This window comes from Gordionus sp. m RMFG-2023, chromosome 1 (genome assembly GCF_954871325.1).
Source record: "Gordionus sp. m RMFG-2023 chromosome 1, tfGorSpeb1-WG-v2, whole genome shotgun sequence".
Taxonomy (NCBI): Eukaryota; Metazoa; Nematomorpha; class Gordioida; order Chordodea; family Parachordodidae; genus Gordionus; species Gordionus sp. m RMFG-2023.
This window is the reverse complement of record NC_088775.1, coordinates 25,988,040-26,015,441: the sequence shown is the minus strand read 5'-3', so window position 1 is coordinate 26,015,441 and position 27,402 is coordinate 25,988,040. Positions and strand designations below refer to the sequence as shown.

Below are 27,402 nucleotides of genomic sequence, written 5' to 3'. Positions count from 1 at the left end.
CGATGTTTAATATCGGCACAGCCCTTAAAAAAATATGTATAATGTAAAATTTAGAGGTATGCAACTGGTGGATTTTTAGGCGAAATAAAAATTTTTCAAAAATTCAATGGCAGGCAAGGCTAAAAAAAGTTAAATTATAAGAGGGTTGTGGGTTTAAAAAATTTTAAAAAGCCTAAAGGTTAAAAAAATTTTTTATTTTTATTTGTTATTTAAAATAATTTAGGTAAACATTAAAGAAAATATGTTCCATAAAATTTCAAAATTTTTAATACCAAAGTTCTTATAAAAATTAATGAAGTAAAAAAATATATCGAAAACATGTTGGAATTAATTTGCATGGAAGAATATAATATTAAAGTGGATAAAAATCTGATTTTACCCCCCAAAGCAAAGAGAATTCAATTAGAGGGTATTAAATTATAAATGCAATGTTTGAAATAGATAGCAACAACATTAAAATTAAACCACAACAGGTGAGAGGATGAAAGGAGAGCATTGTACCTAATGACATAACAAAATATAACTCTTAAAGTAATGAGTTTAATTTGTATAATCCAACAAGATTTTAGGCTACTTCGTTTAGTTTACAATATTTAAACAATTAATTAAAATTTTAAATTATTTTTTTTAAATTTATTATGGCCTCACTTTTTATCTAAGGATCTCATCTGAGGAAGATCCTGGTGGAAATGACAAGAAAAAGATTTACCTAAGCAATTAAGATTAGCTAGAAAAATATTACCAATTCCAGCAATGTGCTTATTCTGAAAAGAGGATTAAGTAATGCTGGGATGTTTTTAGAACTAAGAAGAATGTATTCAAATCCAGAAAATGTGGATTCATTATGTATTATAATTACAAATAATTTCAATATTAATTTTATATTTTTTCAAAATATTTTAATTGAAATAAATTCCTTATCTTTTTTAAAATATTTTTTCTAACAATTTATTTTAAAATTAAAAGATATTAAATATTAATTTTATTTTTTTCTCTTTAGCTTTCACCTTTTCTGGTGGTAAGCTCCTTCAACATCTCTCTCCACTTTATGTTATTCATACAATCTCTTTTATCTAATTTATACTTCTTTATATTGGCTCTAACTTTATGGCCCCATTGAAGTTTTGGCCTTCCTCTTTTACATTTGCCCATCACTTCCAAACTCTCAACCTAATTTTCAATGTAGTTCATAGGCCTTCTCATTGTGTGCCCATATTACCTAAGTCTGTTTACCATTAACTTAGTCTTAATGGGCACTACCTTTAAACTACTTAGTATTCTTGTACTGTGCACTTTATCCTTTCTTGTTACCCAGCAATCATCCTCAGCATTCTCATCTCCAAGTTTGTAGACTTCTCTCGTCTGATTCCTTGGTTGGCCATGTTTCCGAACTATATAGAATAGTTGGTTGAACTATGGAACTGTAAATTTTTCCCTTTAATTTGGTGGAATTCTTTTGTCAAATAGCACTCCAGATAAAGATCTGCATTTTAACCACTCTTGATTAATTTTACTCTTTATCTCTTTTTCTATTGTGCCGTTTGTTTGTATGGTGGGCCCAAATATTTGCAGCTTTCAATTGCCGATATCTGCCATTCATTTATATCAATACTCTCTGTTTCATCTCCTCCTATCACTATATACTCGGTCTTTTCTCTATTTACATTTAGTCCGTGCTTTTCTAGGATATTTATCCAACTCACTAATCTTTCTTTTATTTCATCCTTGGATTCGGCAAGTATCACAATATCATCTGCAAATATCATATTCCACAGGACTGTTTGAGGTAAAGACTGTGCTAATACATATATTACTGTAATGAAGAGAAGTGGGCTGAGAGCCGACCCTTTACCTGTTGTGCTACGGAATGCTTGAGGCATGTGATTATTTCTTGTTTTGATATAGGTTGGACAAGGTTTTGACATGGGGAGTGTTCGTCTAGATATAGTATGTGGGGATTAAAGTTGAGAAGCTCCTGAAAATATTCTTTCCATCTATTCATTAATTTCTTTTTCCTTTATTATCAATTTCCCATCTTTATTTTTGATTAGTTTCGGAGCTCCATTTATAACCCTAGAATACTTTTCTCGCTGTTTGGCTAATCTGTATATTTTATTTTGCCCTTCTTTGGTATGTAGTTCTTCATACATGTCATCGTATGCCATAGATTTGGCCCTAGCCACCGCCTTTGTAGCTATTCTCTTAGATTTTTCGTATCTTGTCTTGTCATCTGAGTTTTTGGATTTGTATCATATTTTATAAAAGGCTTTTTTCTCCTGTATAGTGGTTAGTACCTCTTCATTTCACCACCAAAGTTCTTTGTATGATTTGTTGAATCCTTTGTCAAGCCTAGTGTCGATTTGGCAGTGTCTATTAATCTGGATGAAAGGTCTGTCCACATTTTTTCACTGATTTGTGAGGAATCTATTGTTTCAATTATTGCATTGATTGCAAAGGCATCTGTCATTGTTTTTAATTAACCCCATTTGATGCATGGTTCCAATTTTAACTTGTTTTGAGTGGATTTATTTGTGATGTGTAAATCCATGACTAGTAGCTTGTGTTGAACGGCTATATCTCCTCCTGGGATGACTTTGCAGTCTATTACATCTTTTAATCTTCTGCGAGAGATAAGCATGTAATCTATCTGTGTTTTCCTTGTACCACTTTCATATGTTATTAAATGACTGTCTTTTTTCCTATAGTAGGTGTTAATTAAGGCAAGGTCGAAGACTTGCGCAAATTTCAGTACATGCTTTCCTTTATCATTTCTTTCTCTGTATCCAAAACCACCATGATGCCTTTTGTAGCTATCTCTTGTTTTTCCCACATGTGCATTAAAGTCACCACCTATTATGACTAGGTCATCCTTAGGGATTTCCATTACAGCTTCATCGAGGATAGCACTAAAGTTATCTTTCTCTTCTTCCTTGCAACCCGTTTGAGGAGCATATACTGAAAGGATGTGTAGTATTGATTGACCAATGCAGAGTTTTATCTTCATTAATCTAACAGAGATCCTGTTGACTTCTACTACTGAGGAGGTTAGATCTTGACTGAGGAGGATGCCACAGTTCCTATTGCTAACAATTCCATTATAGTACGATTTATACCCATCTCCAATCATCTGACCTTTCCATTTTGTCTCTTGTATGCATGCTATATAAACTTTTCTCTTGTTCAACATTGATGACAATTCTCTTGTCTTACCTTTAAGTGTCCCAATATTCAAACTTGCTAATCTTGTGCTTTGACCTTTATTTTACTTTTCGCAGGATGGAGGTCTACACCCTGCTCGTCGCTTGGAGGGAACCTAGCTTTCATATTCATATTTCCATTTGTTTCCTTCATTTTGTTTATTGGACAAGTATCTTTAGCACCCGGCTGTCCAGGCCTGTCGGTGACCGGGGTGTCAACTCTAAGCTCCGAAATTCATCTTACCATATGTCTTTACACATCAGTCATCGAAGAAAAACCTGAAAGTTTTTATTCTCCTTGACAGGAAACCTGTGTCCTCTGTGTCTCTCTGTTTCCAAGCATACATCTAACCCATTAGGCCACTCAAACGATATATTAAATATTATTATAAAATTATATATCAAAATGTTTATAAAAAATAAAGTATATTTGTCTATCTAAAATATATTAATATAAAAATTAATTTATAATTGTAATCAAAATATCATAGAGCCTAATTTTTCAAGCCCAGCCCGAAATTATTTTTAAAAAAGTTTTGCCGGCCCTGCCCGAACACGAAATTTATTTTAAAAAAATTTACTGGCCTGGCCCAAATTTATTTAAATACAGAAATTAATTTTTATAATTACTTAAAATAAAAGACATATGTTATATAGCGTTTAGTTTCAAAAAATTAAAAAATTTTTTATTTTACATAAAAAATTCAATATAAAATTGATAAATTTAGATATATTTAATAAAATTTCCAAGGTCCGACCTGGCCCGAATTTTTTTTAAAAATATTAGGCCCGGCCCGGCCCAATTATTTTAAATAGAATTAGGCACGAGCCTGGCCCGAAGCCCGTTTAGGCCGGGTTATCTCGGGCCGGGTACGGGCCGGGCCTAACTTTGCAGATCTCTAATATAAATACATTATAAATGTGTAAATAGATTAAATAATGATATAAATTAATAATTATATATTTATGAGAAAAATCAATTTAATTCATACAGAAATTAATATTTAAGAAAGGAACTTTTTTATAAATTAGAATCACAAATATAAGAAAAATTTTTATATTAAAATCACAAATATAAATAAGAAAATAAGATACATATATATTTCTTAATATGAGAAAGAGAGAAAAAATGATATAAACACAGAAGGGAAGGGGAAAAAGATCTCAGATCATTCTGGCTGCTTGGAAAATGAACCCATGAAGCATATGTATTTAGATTTTTATAATCTGAATTTCTATGGGTTGAATGCTTAATATAGAATTTCCTAAATTACAAAACTTTTTGTAGGTGTGTAACACTGGAGCTGAATCTTTATTTTTTATTAGATGCTAAAAAAATTGAAAAAATGGGCATATTTAAATTTTTTATGAGTTGGCATGGTTTTTTTTATAAATAGTGGGTAAATAATTTAGATCAAGGCAGGTAAAGAATTTTAGACTAATGAGCAATGAAAATCAAATTTAATTATTTTAACCATTGGATGGGTAGTCTTGTGGGCCATAAACCCACCCATTGTAAACCACTAGTAAAACAAATAATTTAAAGAAATGGGATACTGGGTGATAATAAAATAAAAATTTAATAACTATAATTTTTTAGATAAATTATTAAGGAATGGGTTTTTCCAGAGTCTGTGGTATTTATTTTCTAAAAATACCTCTATTCAGTTTCCAAATCAGATAATATTATGCCAATTATTTTAAAAAATCTAGGAAATGCAAAAAAAATTATATTATAGATATCATTATTTATTAATATTTTAAAATTTGAACATGTAATTATTTTACCAAAATATTTTTTAGAAATTAAAATTTTATTTTAACTAATTTACTTATCGTATGTTGTAAGAATGTCAATAATTAACATGGGACAATATTTTTATTACATGAGAATAATTAGGTTAGTTATTTTTAATAATCATAAGAAAGATAATTGTATAAAATATTAAAATTAATATTATAGATATAGGCATAGGTGATAGAAAATTATCATTTTAGGACATGTCTTAAAGCAGCAAATTTAAGTTGAAAGGAATTTTACAAGTGTTTTTCTATTATAATCTTTTGCCATGCATTGGTTACCAAGGGAATATTTTGCTTCAAAGTTGTATAATTTTACAATATAATCAGTCAAATTTTTATATAGGATTAAGCCAAAATCATATCATGAAATTAAATTTAAATATTCTCATTGTTTTAATATATCCCAAAAATTGTTAAGAGTAGCATTTATCAGATACAAGATGCATAAATGTCATCTATTTGTCTTTCTATGCACCTATATTATGAAACAAAGTTGGGCTACCAATGCTACTTTTGTTTATGAATTATAATATATCATTTCTATAACAGAGCTTACTGTTGAATAGCACAACATTTATTCATTAATTTTAAATTACTGTCAGTCAAATAAAATTTATTAAGCCCTAATTTTTTGAAAAATTATTATATTGCTATATTTTTTCAATACAATTATTTCCTTATTTAATTGCAATTTCATTTAAATTCTTTTCACCATTTATAAATAATAAAATCAATATTGTTTTAATCAAATAAGTAATCTTTAAAAATTTTATAAGAGATATATTTAAAATTCCAAATTTTTATTTTAGCAATTTTACCTGTTTAAAAAAATTTATGTATTTTTTTTATTTTACTATAAGGTTATATCATTTTTGGTGTCAGCCACTGGAAATTGAAAAAATGCACCATTACTATAAAGTATTAGTGCATCCATGCTAATATATTTATAAATTTGATATATCTTGGGAATATGCTGATAATTAATTATTACATCAAGATGCAAGGTTTATATATGGGAAATTTTAATTAATGATTGTCAATATAATTGTAAGTTATTTTATATATTAAAATAAAATATTATAAGCATTTATATAAATGATTCCATTATTTATTAATCGAATATTCCTTACTTTGCTGATGAAAATCCATATTCTTTTGATTCATAATGTTATAATTCGCATAAATCGCAATGGAATGATTATGTTCTAAACAATTGAAGACTAATAAATAAAGATGATACCGAAAATAATATGACAGTTATTAAAACGTGGGGTATTCACTCATTCAACATTGGAAAATAATAAAAACAAATATAAAAATATAAATCAAACATTAGAGTAATTGATATGGAAGAACCTATCAGGAATTAATATATACCCCTGAATTCAACCAGAGCTATTTTTTACTTTTTTTTAAGCAATAATATATTAGGATGGAAATATATAAGATGTAACTATTGTCTTATCTTTTAGTTGGTTTATGGTCCGGCTATTAAATTCTTTAAGGATACCATCCCTTATCTTAATTTATTATTACTTATGAACGATAACTAAAAAACCGTTGATTTTCGCCTTAATAAGGACTATCATTCGTTCGCTTCGCAGATCTTATTTAGATTCATATGTAACAACTACTTGAATATTCCCGACAAATATTTAGTCGTTCTAATCTGAATTATGATGCTTGAAAGAGTTATAATTAGGATTTTGTTTGAAATGGTGGTTAATATTTTAATAATAACATGAACATAGTATAATTGTCTGGGTAGCGATATTTTTTAGGTGGACATATAAGATTTTGAAGGGGTGAGCGAAATTTTCTGATTTTAGACAGTAGACGCCAATTTTTAAAGTATATGCTTATAAGATTTTGTTTTATCAAATAAATTTTACATCTATAATAACCTTAATTTGTGTTATATACTAAAACTGCCGTATTTTTAATGTCATATAGATATTTTCAAAAAAAGGTGCTGAAACGGGGCTCGCGGGACATCCTTATTACAATATATCCTAAAATAAAAATATTATATATAGTAAACTATTGTATACGATTGAAATATTTTTTTTACAGTTGCATTTTTGGGGGAAATTTATTCAGCTACCCAATCAATTCAATTCTGTTTGACCAGATGGCTCACTAGGAGAAGGCAAAGGGGTTCAAGATCTCTAAAACTTAGGAAAGCCTCTAAATAAATGTTAAGATTTTTTAGATATAGTCCTTTTGCACATTCTATATAGAGTTACATTTTTGTGCTTTTGCTCTTTTATGGTAGAATTACTTCCCTTTTTGTTAATTTTGTATATTTTTTAAATGAGCCCCCCACTGTGTTAGAAGTAATTCAGCTTTTAATAAATCGAAGATGAATGAAGATCCATTTCTCCATGATGTATTTAATATATATATAAATGCACTCTGATTCGGGGTTTCACGTCAATTAGGCGCAGAAATTTTGGCGCTGAAAATTCGGCGCATTTCTAATACAATTGCAATATACAGTTAAAACCGTTTAATTGCATATCGCTTAAGTGCAAAAACTTTTAAATGCGAAAAAACCCCGCGATTTTGATAATAATTACTATGGTATAATGTTAAATTACATTTATAATTGCGAATCGGTTAATTGCGAAATATCGGATAATTGCAAAATTTTTCAGGTCCCATTTATATAACAATAACGTTAATTTAATCGGATAAGTGAAAAAATAAAAAAAATTTATCGAAAAAAATTATTCATCATTTTTTTTATTTAACCTTTTTCCATTCATTCATTCATTCATTACCACGCCAGAAATTAATATAAAAATGGTAAAAAAATCATTCCAAACATTAACCCTGAAGCATAAAAAAGAAATAATTGATAAATTAAACACTACATCAAAAACACAATTAGAATCAAATTACAATTGCCACGTCTCGACAATCTACCGTTTAATAGCGAATAAAGAAAATCTATGCTCACAATTTCTAAGGAATAAACCTCCTACAACTAAAAGAGTTAGAATGAGTTGTTACCCAAAGACAGAAGCAGCTTTATTGGTTTGGTTTACACAAATGCGAAGTAAAAATTGCAGTCTAAATGGGCTAGTGATGTTAGAAAAAGCTATGTTTTTTAGCCAAACATTCAATGAAGGTAATTATAAGTTTTTATAATATATATATATAAATTATAGGCATTCCTACTAGCAGCTGGTTGCAGAGATTTAGGAAAAGACAGAATATAAATTTTCATAATGTTTGCAATGAAAAGGGGAGTGCAGATATTATTAATGCAAATGAATGGAGCAGAAATACACTCTCATCTCTGATTAAAGATTATCAAAGGAGTAATATTTACAATTGTGATGAGGACTATACTACCGAGCATTACCAAAGGGCACAATGGAATTTAGTGGAACTCAACCACTGGGCTTCAAACCAGACAAGGAAAAGGTCACAGTTCTATTTATCATAAATGGGGATGGATCTGATAAAAAGTTATATGTTGTAGGGAAATTTAAAAACCCTAGGTGCTTTAAAAATAAAAAATTACCAGTTAAATACTACTCCAATAAAAGCAGCTGGATGACAACCTCAACTTTTGAAGATATTCTTAAAGAATGGGATTCCTCATTAAAGAAGAAAATTTTATTGTTTTGTGACAATGCATCTTGTCACAAAACAAAATTAACAATTAACAATATAAAATTAATTTTTTTACCAGCAAATACAACATCATTAATTCAACCATTGGACATGGGTGCAATTAGATCCTTTAAATGTCATTATAGAAAGGGTATCATGAGAAAAATGATAACATTGATGGAAGGAAATGACACCATTTCTTTTAAAGATTTACACTATATGATAGCCTCTATCTTATAAAATTTGCATGGGGTGAGGTGACAAGTACCACAATCATAAAGTGTTTTATTGAAGCTAAATTTTTTGATAAGTCTATGGCATTTGATTGGGAATCGGAGGATGAAATAGCATTAACTGACTACGAAGAAGATGAATTTGATCCCATATTTGAAGAATATGTGTTACACGATGATGATGCTAGCTGCCATGGAATTTTAGATGATCAGGATATTTGTAATCAGATAAGATTAGAGTTGGAAGGTTTAATTACTTAAAATTTTAATTAATCTTATTTTTTATAGAAGGTTATGAAAGCTCCAAGAATGACGAAGGGAACCTAGAGATATCTGATCATAAGAAAGCTAGAGAATATAGTGGAAAAAGAATTATTTACTCCAGAGTCTAGCCAAACTCTTATCACAAAATATTTTTATTAAATCTTATATTACTTTATAATAATTGTGATACATGTATAATAAAATTAGTTCAAATAAAATCTTATGTTATAAAGCATTAATAAACTTTCATTCCAGCATGGTCTGTTAATACATTTACATTTATAATATTAGAATTTATAAGATTTGAATAGGCATAGGATTTTAAATCAAATATCATGTGAATGAAAACAAAACACTTAATAAACTTAAATTCTTTTATATTAATCTTATTGTTTCCAGTTTTTTAGGCAAAATATTTTAAAATTTGGCTTTAATAATAAATTAGAATTTAAAAAGTGATAATATATTTGTGTAAAATTATATTTCAGTAAATTTAATGAAGGTAAAATGACAAAAGTAGTTAAAATTAATGGAAATAAATATTAGGGTATTGTAAAGGAAAAAATGTTATTATCTTTCATAAAAGCTTTTTTTTGCTTTAATTCTTACATATCTTAAATAAAAAATGAGATAAAATCAAGTAAACAAATTTAATTATAATTTTATTCAATAAAAAATAATTTATCAACAACTATAATGCTAATACATAAATAATTACAATCTTTTTATAATTAAGTCTTGTTTTCTTTGTTCCTTTCTGTCTATAATCATGTCTAGATCTAGAGAAAGTATATATATCAAAATATATCACATTACTTTCAAGTGCTTCAGATATTTTAATATTATTTGATTGATCTAAATTAATTGAATACTTTTTATAAAATAATAACTTGATGATTTGACGATAAAAATATAGGATTATTGGTGGGAAGAAAAAAAAAGCTATGATCATATGTTTCAACAAATAAGATAAATTTTTAAAATTTAGTTTTTTTATTCGTTACATAACTTATTCAAATTAAAATATATAGTTGGTTACATTAATTAAAAATTGTATTTATTGCAAAGTTTGATGGCTTATTTGATTAAAATATATATAGATGATAAATATCTTTATAAAAAACACAAACTGATTTTTAATAAATAAATTGTTGAATTTTAATCGTATAATTGCGAAAAATCGGATAATTGCGAAATTTTTAAATATTTCGGTCCCAAGCTTTCGCAATTAAACGGTTTTGACTGTATTATATATTTTTAATATAAAACAAAGGGATGATTAAACAGAAGTCATTTTGAATATTGGCTAAGTATTTATTCAAATATTTTTTTTCACAATCTCAATTTTATTTAGAGGTGTTATATCAATAAAAAAATTTAATAACATCAAAAAAATTAACAAACCAATATTTATATCAATTTTTTTGGTGGGCCAATTTATCATGTTATAAGGTATGTTGATTAGTGTTGTTAAGCGGCCTTATTAAGATTTTAGCCAATATTATATCTGCCTGGAGATTTTGCAAATAGATGCAAGAAAGGTTTGGACCTCTATTCTATCTCGAATCACATATTATTTTGGTTAAAATCTTAATCGGTTGGTCCAATAATTATCAAATAATTAATTAGAATATTGATAGGGGATCAACAAAAGGGATGTCTCATTCTAGAGGTTGGTATTTTCCAATGATATTTAACAGCGATTATATTTAGATTATAATTTTTGACTTAATTTTTTAACAAAAGGGATGTCTCTTTCTAGAGGTTGGTATTTTCCAATGATATTTAACAGCGATTATATTTAGATTATAATTTTTGACTTAATTTTTTTCCATTTAAGACTGAGATGAGTCATTTTTAGAGTGTTGATTATAATAAATTATTGGAAGGTAGACCTGCCAGTTGCAAAGGGCTGTGCCATACATTAAATAAAAAGTTTGATAATCATAATCATGTGTTAGTAGCTACTTAGGCCTTAACCGAATGCTTTATTAACATTAAAAAACATGCCATTGAGATGATTGATAAACCTCAAAAAATTATAAGTATTTTAATAGCAGGGGTTCCCCATCCCTTTATGCTGCGCTTCCACCCATCCCATCAATAAAACGGATCATTCAGCGGGCTAGTTCGCTTATAGGTTCTCCATTACCTAGCCTGTCAAACAATTATGATCTAGATTTATCCGATAGCTATAGAATAACATTGGAGTTGTCATTCCTTCAATATGACAGCAAGTATTATGCAACCAGAACTGCCAAGAATTTTAAAATTAGACACCTCGCAAAACTTTACATTGATAGTGGAAAGCAGTGACTGGTATATGGGTGGAACGTTTAAAGCATCCCATTTAATTTTTCACTAACTATGGACCCTCCTAGTCCTATATTACAACGATTATACTCAAAATTTTTGGGCTAACTGAATAAAAGCCAGATCACATATATAGAGGTATTGGATTAGATAAAAAGGTTACAAATTAATCTAAAGCCTATATAATGATCGAGTTTGAACAGGGAGAAATAAATATCTTTACTAATTTATTTCCCTATAACTATAAGAGGGTGTTTTTTTCATATAACTTAAGAGGTTTGGAGACGCATATAAAGTGATAGCGAGTTACTAGTGCAGTATTTAGATAGAGATGAAGGAAATTAGTTTAAAAATTATATAAATGCTCTCTCTTGCATTTGTTCCCATGGATGACGTAACATGTGCCTTTTATGGACTTTTACAGACACTAATACACATTTTATGAAGCGAATAGGATTGGCAAACGTCTCTATAATGGATAGGCAAGCACCAAGGTTACCAATTCATTTTGGGAATCACGCTGCTGCATTGGAGGGAATTCCGAAAACAAATGATACAGTTGAATGTAATTTGATTTTAAATTTTCTATTTTTTTAATCATTATTATTCCACAATCATTTTTTATAATTTACTTTGCAATTATTTTCTAAAGGTTGGCACCGCGCATTCTTATCTCAGCTCTCATCGCATCATCCCTCTATTTGGAAATTTTTAGATACTCTGTTTAGAACAATCATTAACCGAAAATAAATTTCTGGTACGCAACCCTAGAGATCAAGAAAGGTGTATCGGGATACAGTTGAATTAATTATCTGATTATGTAAATCGCCCGATTAGTAATTATTTAAAATCGTAAATAATATAATGTTTAATATCTAAATATACACGTATAAACCAAAAATGAAGAGAATTTGATCAATAACGCCAGCAACATGTTCCTTACAAACTTTCTACTATTTTTCGCTTCTAAACCTACTCATTAATTAAATCTCAAAGAAACCTCTATTTTTTAATTTTTTTTTAGGTTTTTCACATGTATTTACACCCAAATACAAAAAAAGCGCTATCCAATTATTCTGGTTACCTAAGAATATATTTTCATATTTATGTATTTAACGCCCTCTTATGGATATCAATTTGTTAAATTTTGTAATTGAAAAATAAAATATAAGTTGTAATAAGCTAGTAAATATATTTTTTTTCCAATAATATTAAGTAAAAATAGATTTTAAATTATTTGATATTTAATATCAATTTTTTAATTAATTAAAAATTGATTTATGTAAAAAAAAATGTTTTTAAAATTTTTTTTTTAAAAGATATTATATTATCAAATTATGATTGATTATGTTTAATTGCTTTTTAGCAAGACAGTTTAGCAAGACAGTATTTAGTCATACCGTTATTTCTTTACTTTTATAAAATAATTAATTTTTTTGGATCATATCTATAAAATAGTAAATTGGTCAACTAAAAATCAGAGTATAAATATTTGTTTATTTAATTATTTTTTGATATTCAGCCCTTAGCATGACTTCTATTCAACGATCCTTTTGTTTTACACTAATAAATTGCAACTGTATTAGATAGGCGCGAATTGAAGCCGCGCCGAATTGTCGCCGTGCTAAATTAATGCGGCACCAAATTGTTAAATTGACGATTCTGAGCCGAATTGATATGATACCCTGATTCAGCATTTAAATGAGGAATTAAAAAAATAATTTTTTTTAAATATATAAAGTTTGGTAAGATTTTAAAACACTAATCCATTCTTTCATAGTATCTTGTGTTGTTAAAATCTTTAATTCCATCGATTTTATTAAAAAATGCTAAATCATTATATTACATAAGCTTCCTGATATTTGCTAAATGTCTTTATCTTCTTTTGGCGAAATCTCGAAGCTTAGGCAATATTTTTTGGCTAAACCTTGATTTTCTTTTTTATATCGTCGCAATGAGGTTTTTAACAATAGCAATAATATTTTAATTAAATTTCGTTATTTGAATGTATGTTGTGAGTAAAACAAAGTATGTTAACTTTTTAAATCTTTTTGAAAGTTCATTTATATGAAACTAAAAATAGCATAATTTTATAAAATATCAACGCAAGCAGGATTTTTAATGGAGGCAAGCCCCCCTTAAATTATTAATTACGACTTAATTATGATGGTACTCCCTTAATAAATTTTTAAATAATAACTTAAAATATTAATGCTCTACTACCAACTATCAAAATATTGTGAATTCAAAAACTTGAATTCAATTAACAACTCCCCTAAGTTGATATATCGTGCTCGTGTTTTTTTTAATATCAACAAGAAAAATAATAAATAATAATATTTAGAAAAAAGAGAATCTAAATTGTTTCTTTGATTATTGAAATATACATTAACTTAATAGTTTGATATAATGTTTTATTTACACTTCAAGCGACGAACATGGATAGATTAATATAATCGAGATCATATATAAAGCGTGATAAAAAATAAGAGATGATGAAAAATTATAATTTATATATTTAAATCCATACTGAATATTAGAGAATCAGAAAATGTAATTCATATATTTACTTTACATAAAAATACTTAATTCAAATAAATATATTTGTATCGAGACGGACTTAATGATTATTATATCCATAGCCAAAATATGAATTTAATAAAAGATTCACCAATTAACAAATACAATGATTACATTATTATAGTATATTGTTTAGTATTTATCCAGAAATAGTTTCTTTTAAAAAATTGTCTATGATTGTGTGTAATATATAGATTTGGTCTGATATTAGCAATATCATTATATTAAAATACGTCTATAATAGAGGTATTAATTTATATTGTAATGCATTTGCCTTATTTTATCTAAAAATATATAACCTCCCAATAAGTTTATCCTAACCCTAGCCTACCACCTTAAAATGCCGACTTCGTACCCCCCCCCCAAAAAAAAAATAAAATAAAATTGGATGTGACGTGTTCCTACATCCCCCCCTCTCACCCGTTCATGTGGACGCTAGGCAATCCTAATATTTTTATTCAATTTATTGAATAAATCACAGTAAGTATAACAAAATACTAAGCATATATTATTTTTAGGAAGTAATAAGATTGATTTTCTGATCATAATAAATCTTGAACGTTTTTGTGAGCAATCCCTAAGGTATAATGTTTTAAAATTGTTTTATATATAATGCCATCTTGCTTATTTAAAATTATATTATTCTTTATTATTTTACTTATTTTAAACATTATGTTAAAGAGTTAAACCATCTATTATTAAGTTAAATGAAACTTATTATTTTATTATGACTGTTATTAAATATATAGACCAATTTAATTTGAAAAACTTCTTTTCTTTATTGTAAGAAGAGAAATTTATAATTATTTAAAGTGTGTATGAACGATTTTATAATTTAAAGTAAAAACATAACATTTAGCAAAGAGCATTATCTTTATTATATTTTTTATATATATATAATTATATTTTTTACAAATAATATTTAAATAACTATAATATTTATAAAGTTGTTATCGAAAAGCAAAATCATTTAATAGAAAAATGAGGTTATGAAAAAGTAGTGCTGTGAAGTAACGTCAAAAAAGTAACGCCATTCGTTACCTCCTTCTAGGGGTAACGAGTAACGGTAACGCGTTTCTTTTTTTAAGTAAAGGTAACGCAAAACGTTTCTCGTTACTTTATATTTTTTCTTAAAAAATATTAACAAAAATAAAAACAATTATAAAATTACTTTTATTTATTTTTTAATTCTTAATATAAATAATTTAAACCGAGTTTTAATTCATATCAACCATTTCCTTCATAATTCTCGTTGTTAAATTTTCCGTCGAAATTAATATTCAATCAAAATTCAAAGTAAATGTTTATAATGATATTATTATTCTTATAATTTATTTTAAGAATATTATGTCCAGTACTTACTTTTTCAGATGAAGATGATTTAACCCTTCCCTGGCCCTAATTTAAAATATATTAAAACAATAAAGAAAATTAATAATACCAAGTCTACACTTTGTAAATGTAAATTATATCCCAAAACAAATATTTCAACATCAATGTCCAGCAGTTCAAACTTAAAAAAGCATTTTAAGGTAAAAAGATAAATTAATATATCATTATTTTGAACATTACTTTAATAATAGAATAATATCTTTCGTAATTTTTTGAAAAGCTTAATCATGGAATTAAAATATAAGTAGGGCTGTATCGATTTTAAATATCGGGTCAGATCAACACCGATATATAGCTTTTCCCAAAAATATCGGATCGGGCTGAGACCTGTAAAAAACCGATTCAATCTTTTTACATTTCTTTTTTTTTGTTATTTTATGTTATGTATATTTATTTTACATTATTGTAATAATTTCTAAATAATTTTCTTTTAAACAATGCAAATGCACAACACCCTCTAAATTTTATTCTTTTTTAAAATAGATTTATAGTATTTTAAAAGTTTTTTTTATAAATAGAAAGGAACACCCAAAGTTTTAATTATCTTAAATCTTTTTAAATAATAACGCCAATTTTATTATTTATACTTTAAATAAAAGAAATATTTTAAATATGGTAACAGAATTATGGAATTATTTTATAATAGACAAAGGTAGTTTTGCAAAATGCGTTATCTGCGAATCATCTGAGTTTACATTCAGTAAGGCAGGGGATATAGATACCCCATATCGTAGAAGCTTATTACCAGAAAATCTAGAGGCTCTCATATTTATTTTAAAAAAACTAATATATTATAATTTTATATATTAAATACATTTTATAATTCATACCAACTTAAAATGGATATATTATCAAATATATTATTTTTTAAATTATAGTCTTAACTGTAGAAATAAAAAAAATTAAATGCACAATTTGATTTTTTACATAAAAAATATTGATTTCTTAATTTTATTTGGTTCAAAGGGGGGTGGTGAAAAATCAATATAAATATCGGATCGGGTTTGAATCAATATCGGATCGGTGATAAATATGTAAATCGGCACAGCCCTAAATATAAGCAATTAAATTATACTTCAGTATTGGGCTGGGAACCAACATTAAAAACCCAAGATTAACAAAATATTGGTTTTGGTTCAAAGTATTATATTGAGTTTTTTATATCTTCTATTTCTTGTTTTAGTATTGCTATTGGTTTGACTATAATTGTTAATAAATTTAAAGAATAAAAAATAGTGATTTTAAAAAATGTTTAAATAATATATATATATATGAAATAGTGGCGTAGCCAGGATTTATCCAATAACAAAATTTTACATAGAATTTCTTTATAGATTTTATTTATTATTAAAATATTATATATAACATCCCATTATTTAACCAGCTATGTTGAGCACTAAGCGCTCTTGTTTGTCTGATTAAAATTTTGAAATCAATTGTTGCTAAAAATAAATAAAAAATTGTTACATAAAGATGTTATCTTATAATATATTATTTTTGTATAATTTTATTTATATTAAATATATAAATATTTTTTTTAACGATCTTATATATTCTTTTTGTATAGTTTTATTTTATTATACATTGTCAGAAAAAAATTAATATAATTTTTGTATATATTTAATTTTTTTAAGTAACGAGTAGCCCGTTACTTTTTTGAATAGTCGGTAACCCCCGTTCCTTTTTTGAAAAGGTTACGAGTAACGGTAACGCGTTTCTTTTTTGTGGTAACGTTTATAGCACTATGTATAAAAAATTTATATTTTTGACTGTATAAAAGTTAATTTTTATGACAATAATTGTTACCAATAACAAAATATTTAATTAATTTTAATTAAATATCATATCATATTTTATTTTGATTTATTTTAACTTATTTTAATTATTATTTATATTTTTATTTATTCATTTTAATTTATCAATAGATTGTAAATTTAGCAATTAATGCACGAAATATATATAAGAAAAGTAAATATAATATATTTAATATATGATTTTATACGTCAAATATTGAACTTGAATTTGATCATTTCAAAAATTGATCGTGAATTTTGTAATTTTATGGAAAATGATCTTGACATTAATTTAAATATAAAAATAAGCAGTGTGTGAATTGATTTAAAACAAATATGATATTGTCTAAATCTATCATGGTGGAAGCACCAATACCCTTTGGTTCCTTTGCCTGGGAATGGGTTACTAACCCGTGACACCAGATCATGTCATCTGTTGATTCACCTTAAAAAAATATAAAAATTAACATACCTTATTATAAAAGGTTAAGATAAAGAATATTTATTTATGAAATAACATATTATTATATTTATATGAGTACAACATAAAACTTTAACGACAAAACAAAGGACATATATATTGTCATATACAAACTAAACAAAAAATATGATAAAATAACTTTAAAATATTTAGAATTTTTTTCAATAAAGGCACAAAATGATTAAATACATAATAATCGACAACGACAATGAATATAAATAATTCCATTGCTTTTCCTAAGTTCATTAGCAAATTAAGTGATTAGAGTCAAGCCAGTATTTTAACATGTTAAATTTTTTAATGTTTTTTTTTTCAATTGAGATAAAATGGATAATTAAAATTTTCACCCTTTTTAAATATTAAAATACCGACGTTGAACTTGCGGATGTTGAATCCAATGTTAGATAGAAAGACTTTGATTTCTTTTCTTTTTCAAGTTTTTTAAAATTGTTGTTAATACTTTCTCGAATATTTTAAATAAATGAGCTTGTTTTTATTTCCCCATAACTTATTTAAAATTGAACAATAACATTAGTGCTGTTAAAAAGCCCGATTAAGATTTTAGCCGAAATAATATGATGTAAGCCTCGAGATTGGGCAGATAGAAGTCCAAACCTTTCACCTATCTATGAGGAAAATCTTTTATAAAATATTATTTTGGGCTACAATCTTAATCGGGCCGTAAAAATCTACCCAAAGTGGACATTTTAACTTTCAGATAATATTATTTATAAAGTTGTAGGCCAAGGCCATAGGTTCGGAAGATGAATTTGACAATTATGGAATTTTAATTGAAAAGCAAAAATATTATTACCTTTTAGAATGTAAACGTCAAAAATATAGAATTTTATGATTCTCATCAAATTAAAGGAGAAAAATGATAAGGAGGGCCTTAACCACTGGAGGGTAAAATTGAAAATATTAATCCTATTAAATATTAAAACAAAGGCTAATAAAAACGGTACTGGCTGGAGAAAAAGACGAGTGGGGCAGGCTCCCCTTTAATTTTTTTTGGCTCCCAAATTTGGCTTTCAAAAAAAATTTTGGCCCCCAAATTAAAAAAAAATTATTTAGTTATTAAATTTTAGTTTGCCATTAAAAATTAAATCTAAATGAAAATACAACAAATTTTTTAGAAAAATATTAGTTACTTAATTTATACAAACTAATAAACAAGTTGTGAAAACCTGAGAATAATTATCCACTATATTTTTTTTGTGGAGAAATTCAATAAAATTTAGTAGTAATCATTAATTTACCATTCTTTCTGCTGAAAGCATTACTAATTAAATATTAATTCATCGAATATAATAAGCCTGGCATATGACGTGAAACATCATGTCTGGCCAAAATTGGAGGAGTACAAACCATGCTTCAAAAAATTAAACAAAAATATAACAACAAGTTGCATCTTGTGGTTCAAAATAGATATAAATTGAGTGAGATGTAGATGGGTAAATAAATTAGGAATTTTCATGTATTTATACAATCGTTTTATTCAAATTAATATATTTACTACAAATTATAAACATTTGTTTAATCATGAAATACATTTGAAAATAATAATCTTTCCTCAAATTCATAATCCTTCGATAATAATATATAAATCTTAATTGCTTTATCATATCATTCTGTCTTATTTTATAGTTACAAAATGTTTCATTTTTAATATGGCATCCTTGCTGTGTAAATAACTTATGGCTTCAATATATTTTCATAATTTCTTCTAAATATTTTTAGTGTTTTTGTTTTATCAATTTATTTAACATAATAATTTCTTCTACGAGTTAACATCGTGAGTATCATGGCTATGACTGCAAATTAACCACATCTATTATTTGTGTGGCTATGTTAGTTAAGATTATTACTAATGCTGCTGAGAGCATATGATTGCATATTTTAGATAAGCAATAATGGTCAACTGTGTTGTCGTTTATATAACATTAAAAATGGAAGATAATCTTTTAGAAATTTATTATCTCACAATAATGTTCTCGATTACTTATCTAGCTTCCATCAAGTCATCAAAGAGGAAGCTCTAACCACCATATAATTTTTTGATTTGAATAGGTCGTTTATATTCTCTTCTTCAATAATTATTGATTTGGTTAGGCCTATCAATAACATGTCATTGGGCCTATAAATTTTTCCTTATTATCCATTCTATAAAACATTGTCTAAAATGGTAACAGATAGTTATATTAGTTTCATGATCTTTTGTCAATGTGAGTTGCTAAGAATTATATTATAATATATGGTTTTTAAAAACCATTAATTGAAGTATATGTATGAATTAATTAACCTTTTTTATCACTTGTAATTTTAGGAGCAAAATTTTTTTATATCAGCAATCGAAAATATTTTCCCCATAAATTTTTTTTAGTTGAGCCTCTGATATCGTAAAGGCTAGCGACGCCCATGATCCTTTATATATGATATTTATTTAATATGTGTAAAATAATAAATCAATCATTTTACAATGTTAGTAATTTTTGGTAGATCGAAATGTTAACTAAAAATCTATTAGTTAATCTATAATATAATAATAAATAAAATATCAGTCTGACCATAAAGTTTACGCTAATTACGCTAAATAGGTCATTTCAAAATTCCACCCTCCAAAGAAATCCCGCCTAGTTTTCCTTGGACATGTTGTGTGGACAAACAACGTGTTAAATCGTAGTTCATACTCCCTTGACAAAATGGCTGAGATCAGTACCTTGGGTTGTACTCTGCCCATCGATTTTATTTTTATGCAATACTCCATTGATGTTCATGATATAGTCTCCTTTTCAAACCGAATGATACAGGGGCGTGGCTAGTTTTTACAATCTCTGGAGGCTCAATTAAAAAAGATTTTATGGGGGCATCGGCCGGGTTTTATATTAAACATTATACTTTTTTAAAATTTGTTAACTCTGGACAATTATTCTTTCATATTTTGTCATTTATATTATGCATACAATATAAGCTAGCATATAAATTATTAAAAAAATATAAGACATTTTTTAAAATAATAATTTTTAATACAAAATATATTTATTACAATATAAAATATTTTCAATTGCTGATATAAAAAATTTTGCGTCTAAAGAATTATAAGTAATAAAAAAGGTTAATTAATTCTTACATATGCCTCAATTGATAATGGTTTTTAAAAAACCACATAAGCAATATAATTCTTAGCAACTTATATTGACAAAAGGTCATGAAACTAATATATCTGTTACCATTATAGACAATGTTTTATAGAATGGACTAATAAAAAATTTATAGGCCTTAACCAAATCAACACTTCTTGAAGAAAATAATATAAACGACCAATCCAAATCATAAAACTATATGGTGGTTAGAGCTTCCTCTTAGATGATATGATGGAAGCTAGATAAGTAATCGAGAAAATTATTGTGAGATATTAAATTTCTAAAAGATTATCTTTCATTTTTAATAATATATAAACGAAGACACAGTTGAACATTATTGCTTATCTAAAATATGCAATCATATGTTCTCAGCAGCTGTAGTAATAATCTTAACTTACATTGCCACACAAATAATAGGTGCTAGTTAATTTGCAGTCATAGTCATGAATGACACTCACGATGTTACTCATATCATAATTTATTATGTTAGATAAATCAATAATATAAAAACATTAAAAATCTTTAGAATAAATTATGTAAATATATTGAAGCTTTAATTTATCTACACGGCAAGGATTCATATTAGAGAAACATTTTGATATAATGAAAGAAATTAAGATTTTATATATTATTGTCGCACCACCTCGAGTTGGTATATTATATCTTAAAATAATAGTAGTTTGCAATAATATCAAAAATATACTCGTATTAAAAATTCAACTCGAAACTGTTTTTCAAATAAGAAAAAAAATAGCCCTCCTAAAAACTAGTAAAAAAAGAAGAGAATATAAATCTAATTTATTACATCCATTGTGGGGTGAATAATAAGATGTTTAATTTTTAATAATATTTCTAAATAAATAGATGGCATTAAAGAATTGAATGTAGATTGTTACTTATATTTATAATCAGAAGCATTTATTAGTAAAATTTATTAAAATATTAACTGTAATATATTATATAACTGTCAAATACGTATGTAAAATTGGTATTTTACCTAATATTTTATAACTAATTATATATTATATGGGATTATAAACTATATGATTTTTTATAAAGAAATCTCCTATATTATTTGGACCTTGAAAATATTTTTAGGAAGAGGCATGGTAATTAAATTTAAAATGATAATATAGTTGAATAGTGATTTTGAACTCGGCTAATTACAATATTTTTTTTAAATTAACGATTATATTTATTTAATTAGGGTTATATCCAATGACTATGTCATTGTATCATAATTTGAATAATAAAAGTCAATTAAGCTTCAACTTTTAATGCTAAATTAATATTTAGTGAGTGATATTGATATTCTATTTTTAACACAGGATTTGATTGCAAGCTGTGGTAGTGAAAATATAATTTATATGTATTAATCTAATCTAATAATTAAAATAGTATCATTAAATAAAAATTTAGATAATCTTATTAATTTTTAAATAATAAAATTAAATCTATATATTAAGCAATAGAATTATAAAAAAAATCGTTCAGGGGGCAATCAAAACAATTTATTTTTAGTTCAAGGGGATATTAAGGAGCCATTAAAAAAAATTTGCTTCAGGGGGCTATTCAAATTTTTCAGGCGCGCCCCTACCTAGTGACGCCACTGCTGTTAATGCTAAATTAATATTTAGTGAGGGATATTGATATTCGATTTTTAACACAGAATTTGATTGCAAGCTGACATAGTGAAAATATAATTTATATGCATTAATCTAATCTAATAATTAAAATGGTATTCATTTAATAAAAATTAGATAGTCTTAATAATTTTTAAATAATAAAATATCTATATTATAATTTTCCGATGTCCTCTCTACGTCATGTATCGTTACGTATTTTTTTTTTGAGGAATAAAATATTTTGAGAATAACTTACACCATCAACAGCTAAGAAAGCACGACACAAATGAAAAATGTTGTAATCTGTTTGGCAGTTGTAATATTGGAAGAAATTATCGTTTGGTAAACCAGATCATTAATGATTATAAATTATTCATATGGACTTCAGAAACGGTATGACTAAATTACTGCCTTGCTAAACTGCCTTGCTAAACTGCCTTGCTAAAAGCAATTAATCATAATCAATCATAATTTGATGATATAATATCTTTTAAAAAAAAATTTTCAAAAACATTTTTTATATTTTATATAAATCAATTTTTAATTAAGTAAAAAATTGATATTAAATATCTAATTTAAAATTCTATTTTTACTTAATATTATTGGAAAAAAAAAATATTTACTAGCTTATTACAACTTAAATTTTATTTTTCGATTACAAAATTTAACATATTTATATCCATAAGAGGGCGTTAAATACATAAATATGAAAATATATTCTTAGGAAACCAGAATAAATATTGGATAGCGCTTTTTTTGTATTTGGGTGTAAATACATGTGAAAAACCTAAAATTTTTTTAAAAAATAGAGGTTTCTTTGACATTTAATTAATGAGTAGGTTTAGAATCGAAAAATAGTAGAAAGTTTGTAAGGAATATATTGCTGGGGTTATTGATCAAAATCTTCCATTTTTGGTTTATACGTGTATATTTAGGTGTTAAACATTATCCTAAAAAATATTTTGAAAATATTATGATTTGACCGAATGCCGAGCTCAAAACCGACCACCTACTAAATATTCAATCGACCAAATTTGGTGTTAATATTATTTGGGAAATAATCATTTTTGGTTTATTTATCATACGTGTAAATCGTTATCCCAAAAAATATTTTAAAAATATCGTGATTTGACAGATAACCGATTTGAAACCGGCCTAATGACTAAATACTGCCTTGCTGGCGTTATACATGGAAAATTCTTCATTTTTGGTTTATACGTGAACAATAACGTGTTAAGCATTATCCTAAGTAATTTTTTGAAAATATTATGATTTGACCGAATGGTGAGCTCAAAACCGACCACTTACTAAATATTCGATCAACCGAATTTGGTAGTAATATTATTTGGAAAATGTTCATTTTTGGTTAATTTATCTGTAAATACGTGCAAATCATTATCCCAAAAAATATTTGAAAAATATCGTGATTTGACCGATAACCGATTTGAAACCGATACTGCGTTGCTGGCCCTCTCCATGGAAAATTCTTCATTTTTGGTTTATAAGTGAACAATAAGGTGTTAAGCATTATCCGAAATAATTTTTTGGAAATATTTGACCGAATATCGAGCTTAAAACCAACCACTTACTAAATATTTGATCTACCAAATTTGGTAGTAATATTATTTAGAAAATGTTCATTTTTGGTTAATTTATCTATAAATACGTGCAAATCATTATCCCAAAAAACATTTTAAAAATATCGTTATTTAACCGATAACCGATTTGAAACCGAAATACTGCATTGCTGGCGTTATCCATGAAATACTTCATTTTTGGTTTATACGTGTACAATAACGTGGTTTATGATTTGACCGAATGCCGAGCTCAAAGCCGACCACATATTTTCTTTTGTCTTACTTCTTTAGATTTTCTTTTATCTTATTTCATCTCGATTCTTTCTTCAAACATTTTTCTTCTCCCTTCTCCTTTTTGCTACTTTTTATATCTTCTCTCATCTTTTTTCTTTCTAATCATACCAGTTTATCAATGATTTATAGATGAAGATTTCAGCAATTTATTACACTCGAAAGAAAACAATAAAATAAAATATTAGATATTTGCGAATAGATATTAATAAAAAATAGCATTATTTAAAGATTTTCTATTACATGAACATTATGTGCGAAGTTTGAAAGCTTTAGAACCTAGAGACTGCAACCGAATATAATAGTGGTAAGCACAGAACTTCTAAGCCCATCACTATAAACTTCTCGAAAGGGTATAGATTCTAGCCAATATGCCTTCTTAGTATCGAGTTCCCTATGATCAAAATAAATGTAAATTAGAATCCCGATACTTGAAATATTCAATTTCTTCGCTCGTTTTGATTTTAATTAATCTCTAGTGAAAGGTCGATCTTCAAATAATTTGATTATCCATGTAAGAACTCAATCATATTCATATATTTTTCGAAGATATGCTCTACGTAATTATAGATTCAGAGCATTGCAAAACGTCCTTCCTTTTATTATGAAATCCATTTAACTTTAGCCACAAACTTTATAAAATTTAATGACTATAATTTAATAGTGATTTATATATACCTTTATTATTTTTATAAAAATTGTAGAAAGCATCTTTGTATATTTTATGATTTTAATATTTTATTAACTAATTAAACACGATGTTACGTTTATAAAAAATATATTTGCTTGAAAGGAATAACATAGCTATATCCAAGATATAAGGCCAAAAAATAAAAAAAGTATTTATTAAAGAGAGACTAAATATAATTTATATATATATAATATTGTTTGTATTTCTTATATAGTCATCCTTTGTTTTCGAACAGAAACTATTTTAATTCCTCTTAAGCGTGAGTTTCTTGCAAACATAAGGCTTTTAAATAAAAATTTAGTTGAAAAGGTTATCTTTATGGATGAAAACAAGAATTTTTATACCAAATTTAATATTTTATAAATCGAACACCCTCTCACTCATTGTTAGATAGACTTGATGATATATATTATATTTTTTAAATTTTCTCAAACTACTTGATTTATTAATCGTTTCTATAATATTATACAAGATTATTATTAACTTATAAACCAAAAATGAAGAATTTTCCATGTATAACGCCAGCAAGGCAATATTTAGTCATTGGGCCGGTTTCAAATCGGTTTTCTGTCAAATCACGATATTTTTAAAATATTTTTTGGGATAATGATTTACACGTATATATAGATAAATAAACAAAAAATAAACATTTTCCAAATAATATTACTAAATATTTAGTAAGTGGTCGGTTTTGAGTTCGCCATTCGGTCAAATCTTAATATTTTCAAAAAATTATTTAGGATAATGCTTAACACCTTATTATTCACTATTAAACCAAAAATGAAGAATTTTCCATGGAGAGCGCCAGCAACGCAGTATTTCGGTTTCATATCGGTTATCGGTCAAATCACGATATTTTTAAAATATTTTTTGGGATAATGATTTGCACGTATTTATAGATAAATTAAGCAAAAATAAACATTTTCCAAATAACTACCAAATTTGGTAGATCGAATATTTAGTAAGTGGTCGGTTTTGAGCTCGCCATTCGGTCAAATCTTAATATTTTCAAAATATTATATAGGATAATGCTTAACACCTGATTGTTCACTTATAAACCAAAAATGAAGAATTTTCCATGTATAACGCCAGCAAGGCAGTATTTAGTCATTGGGCCGGTTTAAAATCGGTTTTCTGTCAAATCACGATATTTTTAAAATATTTTTTGGGATGATGATTTGCACTATATAGATAAATTAACCAAAAATAATTATTTTCCAAATAATATTAACACCAAATTTGGTCGATCGAATATTTAGTAAGTGGTCGGTTTTGAGCTCGGCATTCTGTCAAATCATAATATTTTCAAAATATTTTTTAGGATAATGTTTAACACCTAAATATACATGTATTAACCAAAAATGAAGAGATTTTGATCAATAACGCCAGCAATATGGTCCTTACAAACTTTCTACTATTTTTCGATTCTCAACTTACTCATTAATTAAATGTCAAAGAAACCCCTTTTTTAAATTTTTTTTTTGGTTTTTCACATGTATTTACACCCAAATACAAAAAAAGCGCTATCCAATATTTATTCTGGTTTCCTAAGAATATATTTTCATATTTGTGTAAACGCCCTTTTATGGATATAAATTTGTTAAATTTTGTAATTGAAAAATAAAATTTAAGTTGTAATAAGCTAGTAAATATATTTTTTTTTCCAATAATATTAAGTAAAAATAGAATTTTAAATTATTTGATATTTTATATCAATTTTTTACTTAATTAAAATTTGATTTATGTAAAATAAAAAAATTTTTTTTGAGAATTTTTTTTAAAAGATATTATATCATATTATGATTGATTATGAATAATTGCTTTTTTACAAGGCAGTTTAGCAAGGCAGTATTTAGTCATACCCCTTTAGAAAGATCAATTTAAAATGAAGAATCAGGCAAATTTTTTTATTTAACTTTTTTTTCATTTACAGATTTGCTATTTACCTTACAACTCCTTACACTAACTTCTTTCTCACATCCTCCAACGACAAAAAAATTAATATAATTGGTTGTCTCACGATTAACAATCCAGAAGATCAAATAAATATATTTATTGATCATTATAGGAACATTTTTAATGTAAAATACCTCTCATTAAATCTTTAACTTCTCAACAACTAAGCACACATGCTACTTTTCCCTTAAAACAAGCTATAAACAGCCTCAAAAATCACAAATCCATATCAGACAATCTTTCAAATGAACTTTTAAAAAATTCCCATTTACAACATCATAAATTCTATTTCCAGTTTTAAACAAGATATGGTTAGCAGCAAACGTACCTCCTGAAATCTGCAAATCAATCATCATTAATTTACCTAAAATATTTATCCCTGAACCACCAAATAGTTATAGAGGTAAAACCCTTTTATCATCAATTTATAAAATTCTAA

At 26.3% G+C, this 27,402-nt stretch overlaps 1 protein-coding gene and 1 long non-coding RNA gene across 2 annotated transcripts in view; both read right to left on the bottom strand.

The window, feature by feature from the left end:
• LOC135931011 (arfaptin-2-like) overlaps positions 1-6,271 on the bottom strand; it is a 31,914-nt gene extending 25,643 nt beyond the window's left edge. The window contains exon 1 of the mRNA XM_065467857.1: positions 6,131-6,271. Coding sequence (XP_065323929.1) covers positions 6,131-6,164 — 34 coding nt within the window. The 5' untranslated portion in view covers positions 6,165-6,271. The remainder of the gene's footprint in view (positions 1-6,130) is intronic.
• A 3,495-nt stretch (positions 6,272-9,766) lies between these two features.
• LOC135922418 (uncharacterized) lies at positions 9,767-10,080 on the bottom strand. Its single transcript, XR_010570885.1, has 2 exons — positions 9,938-10,080; positions 9,767-9,900 (listed from the first exon to the last, which is right to left on the bottom strand). It is a non-coding gene; the product is annotated as an uncharacterized LOC135922418 (long non-coding RNA).
• Between the last annotated feature and the right edge of the window lie 17,322 nt (positions 10,081-27,402).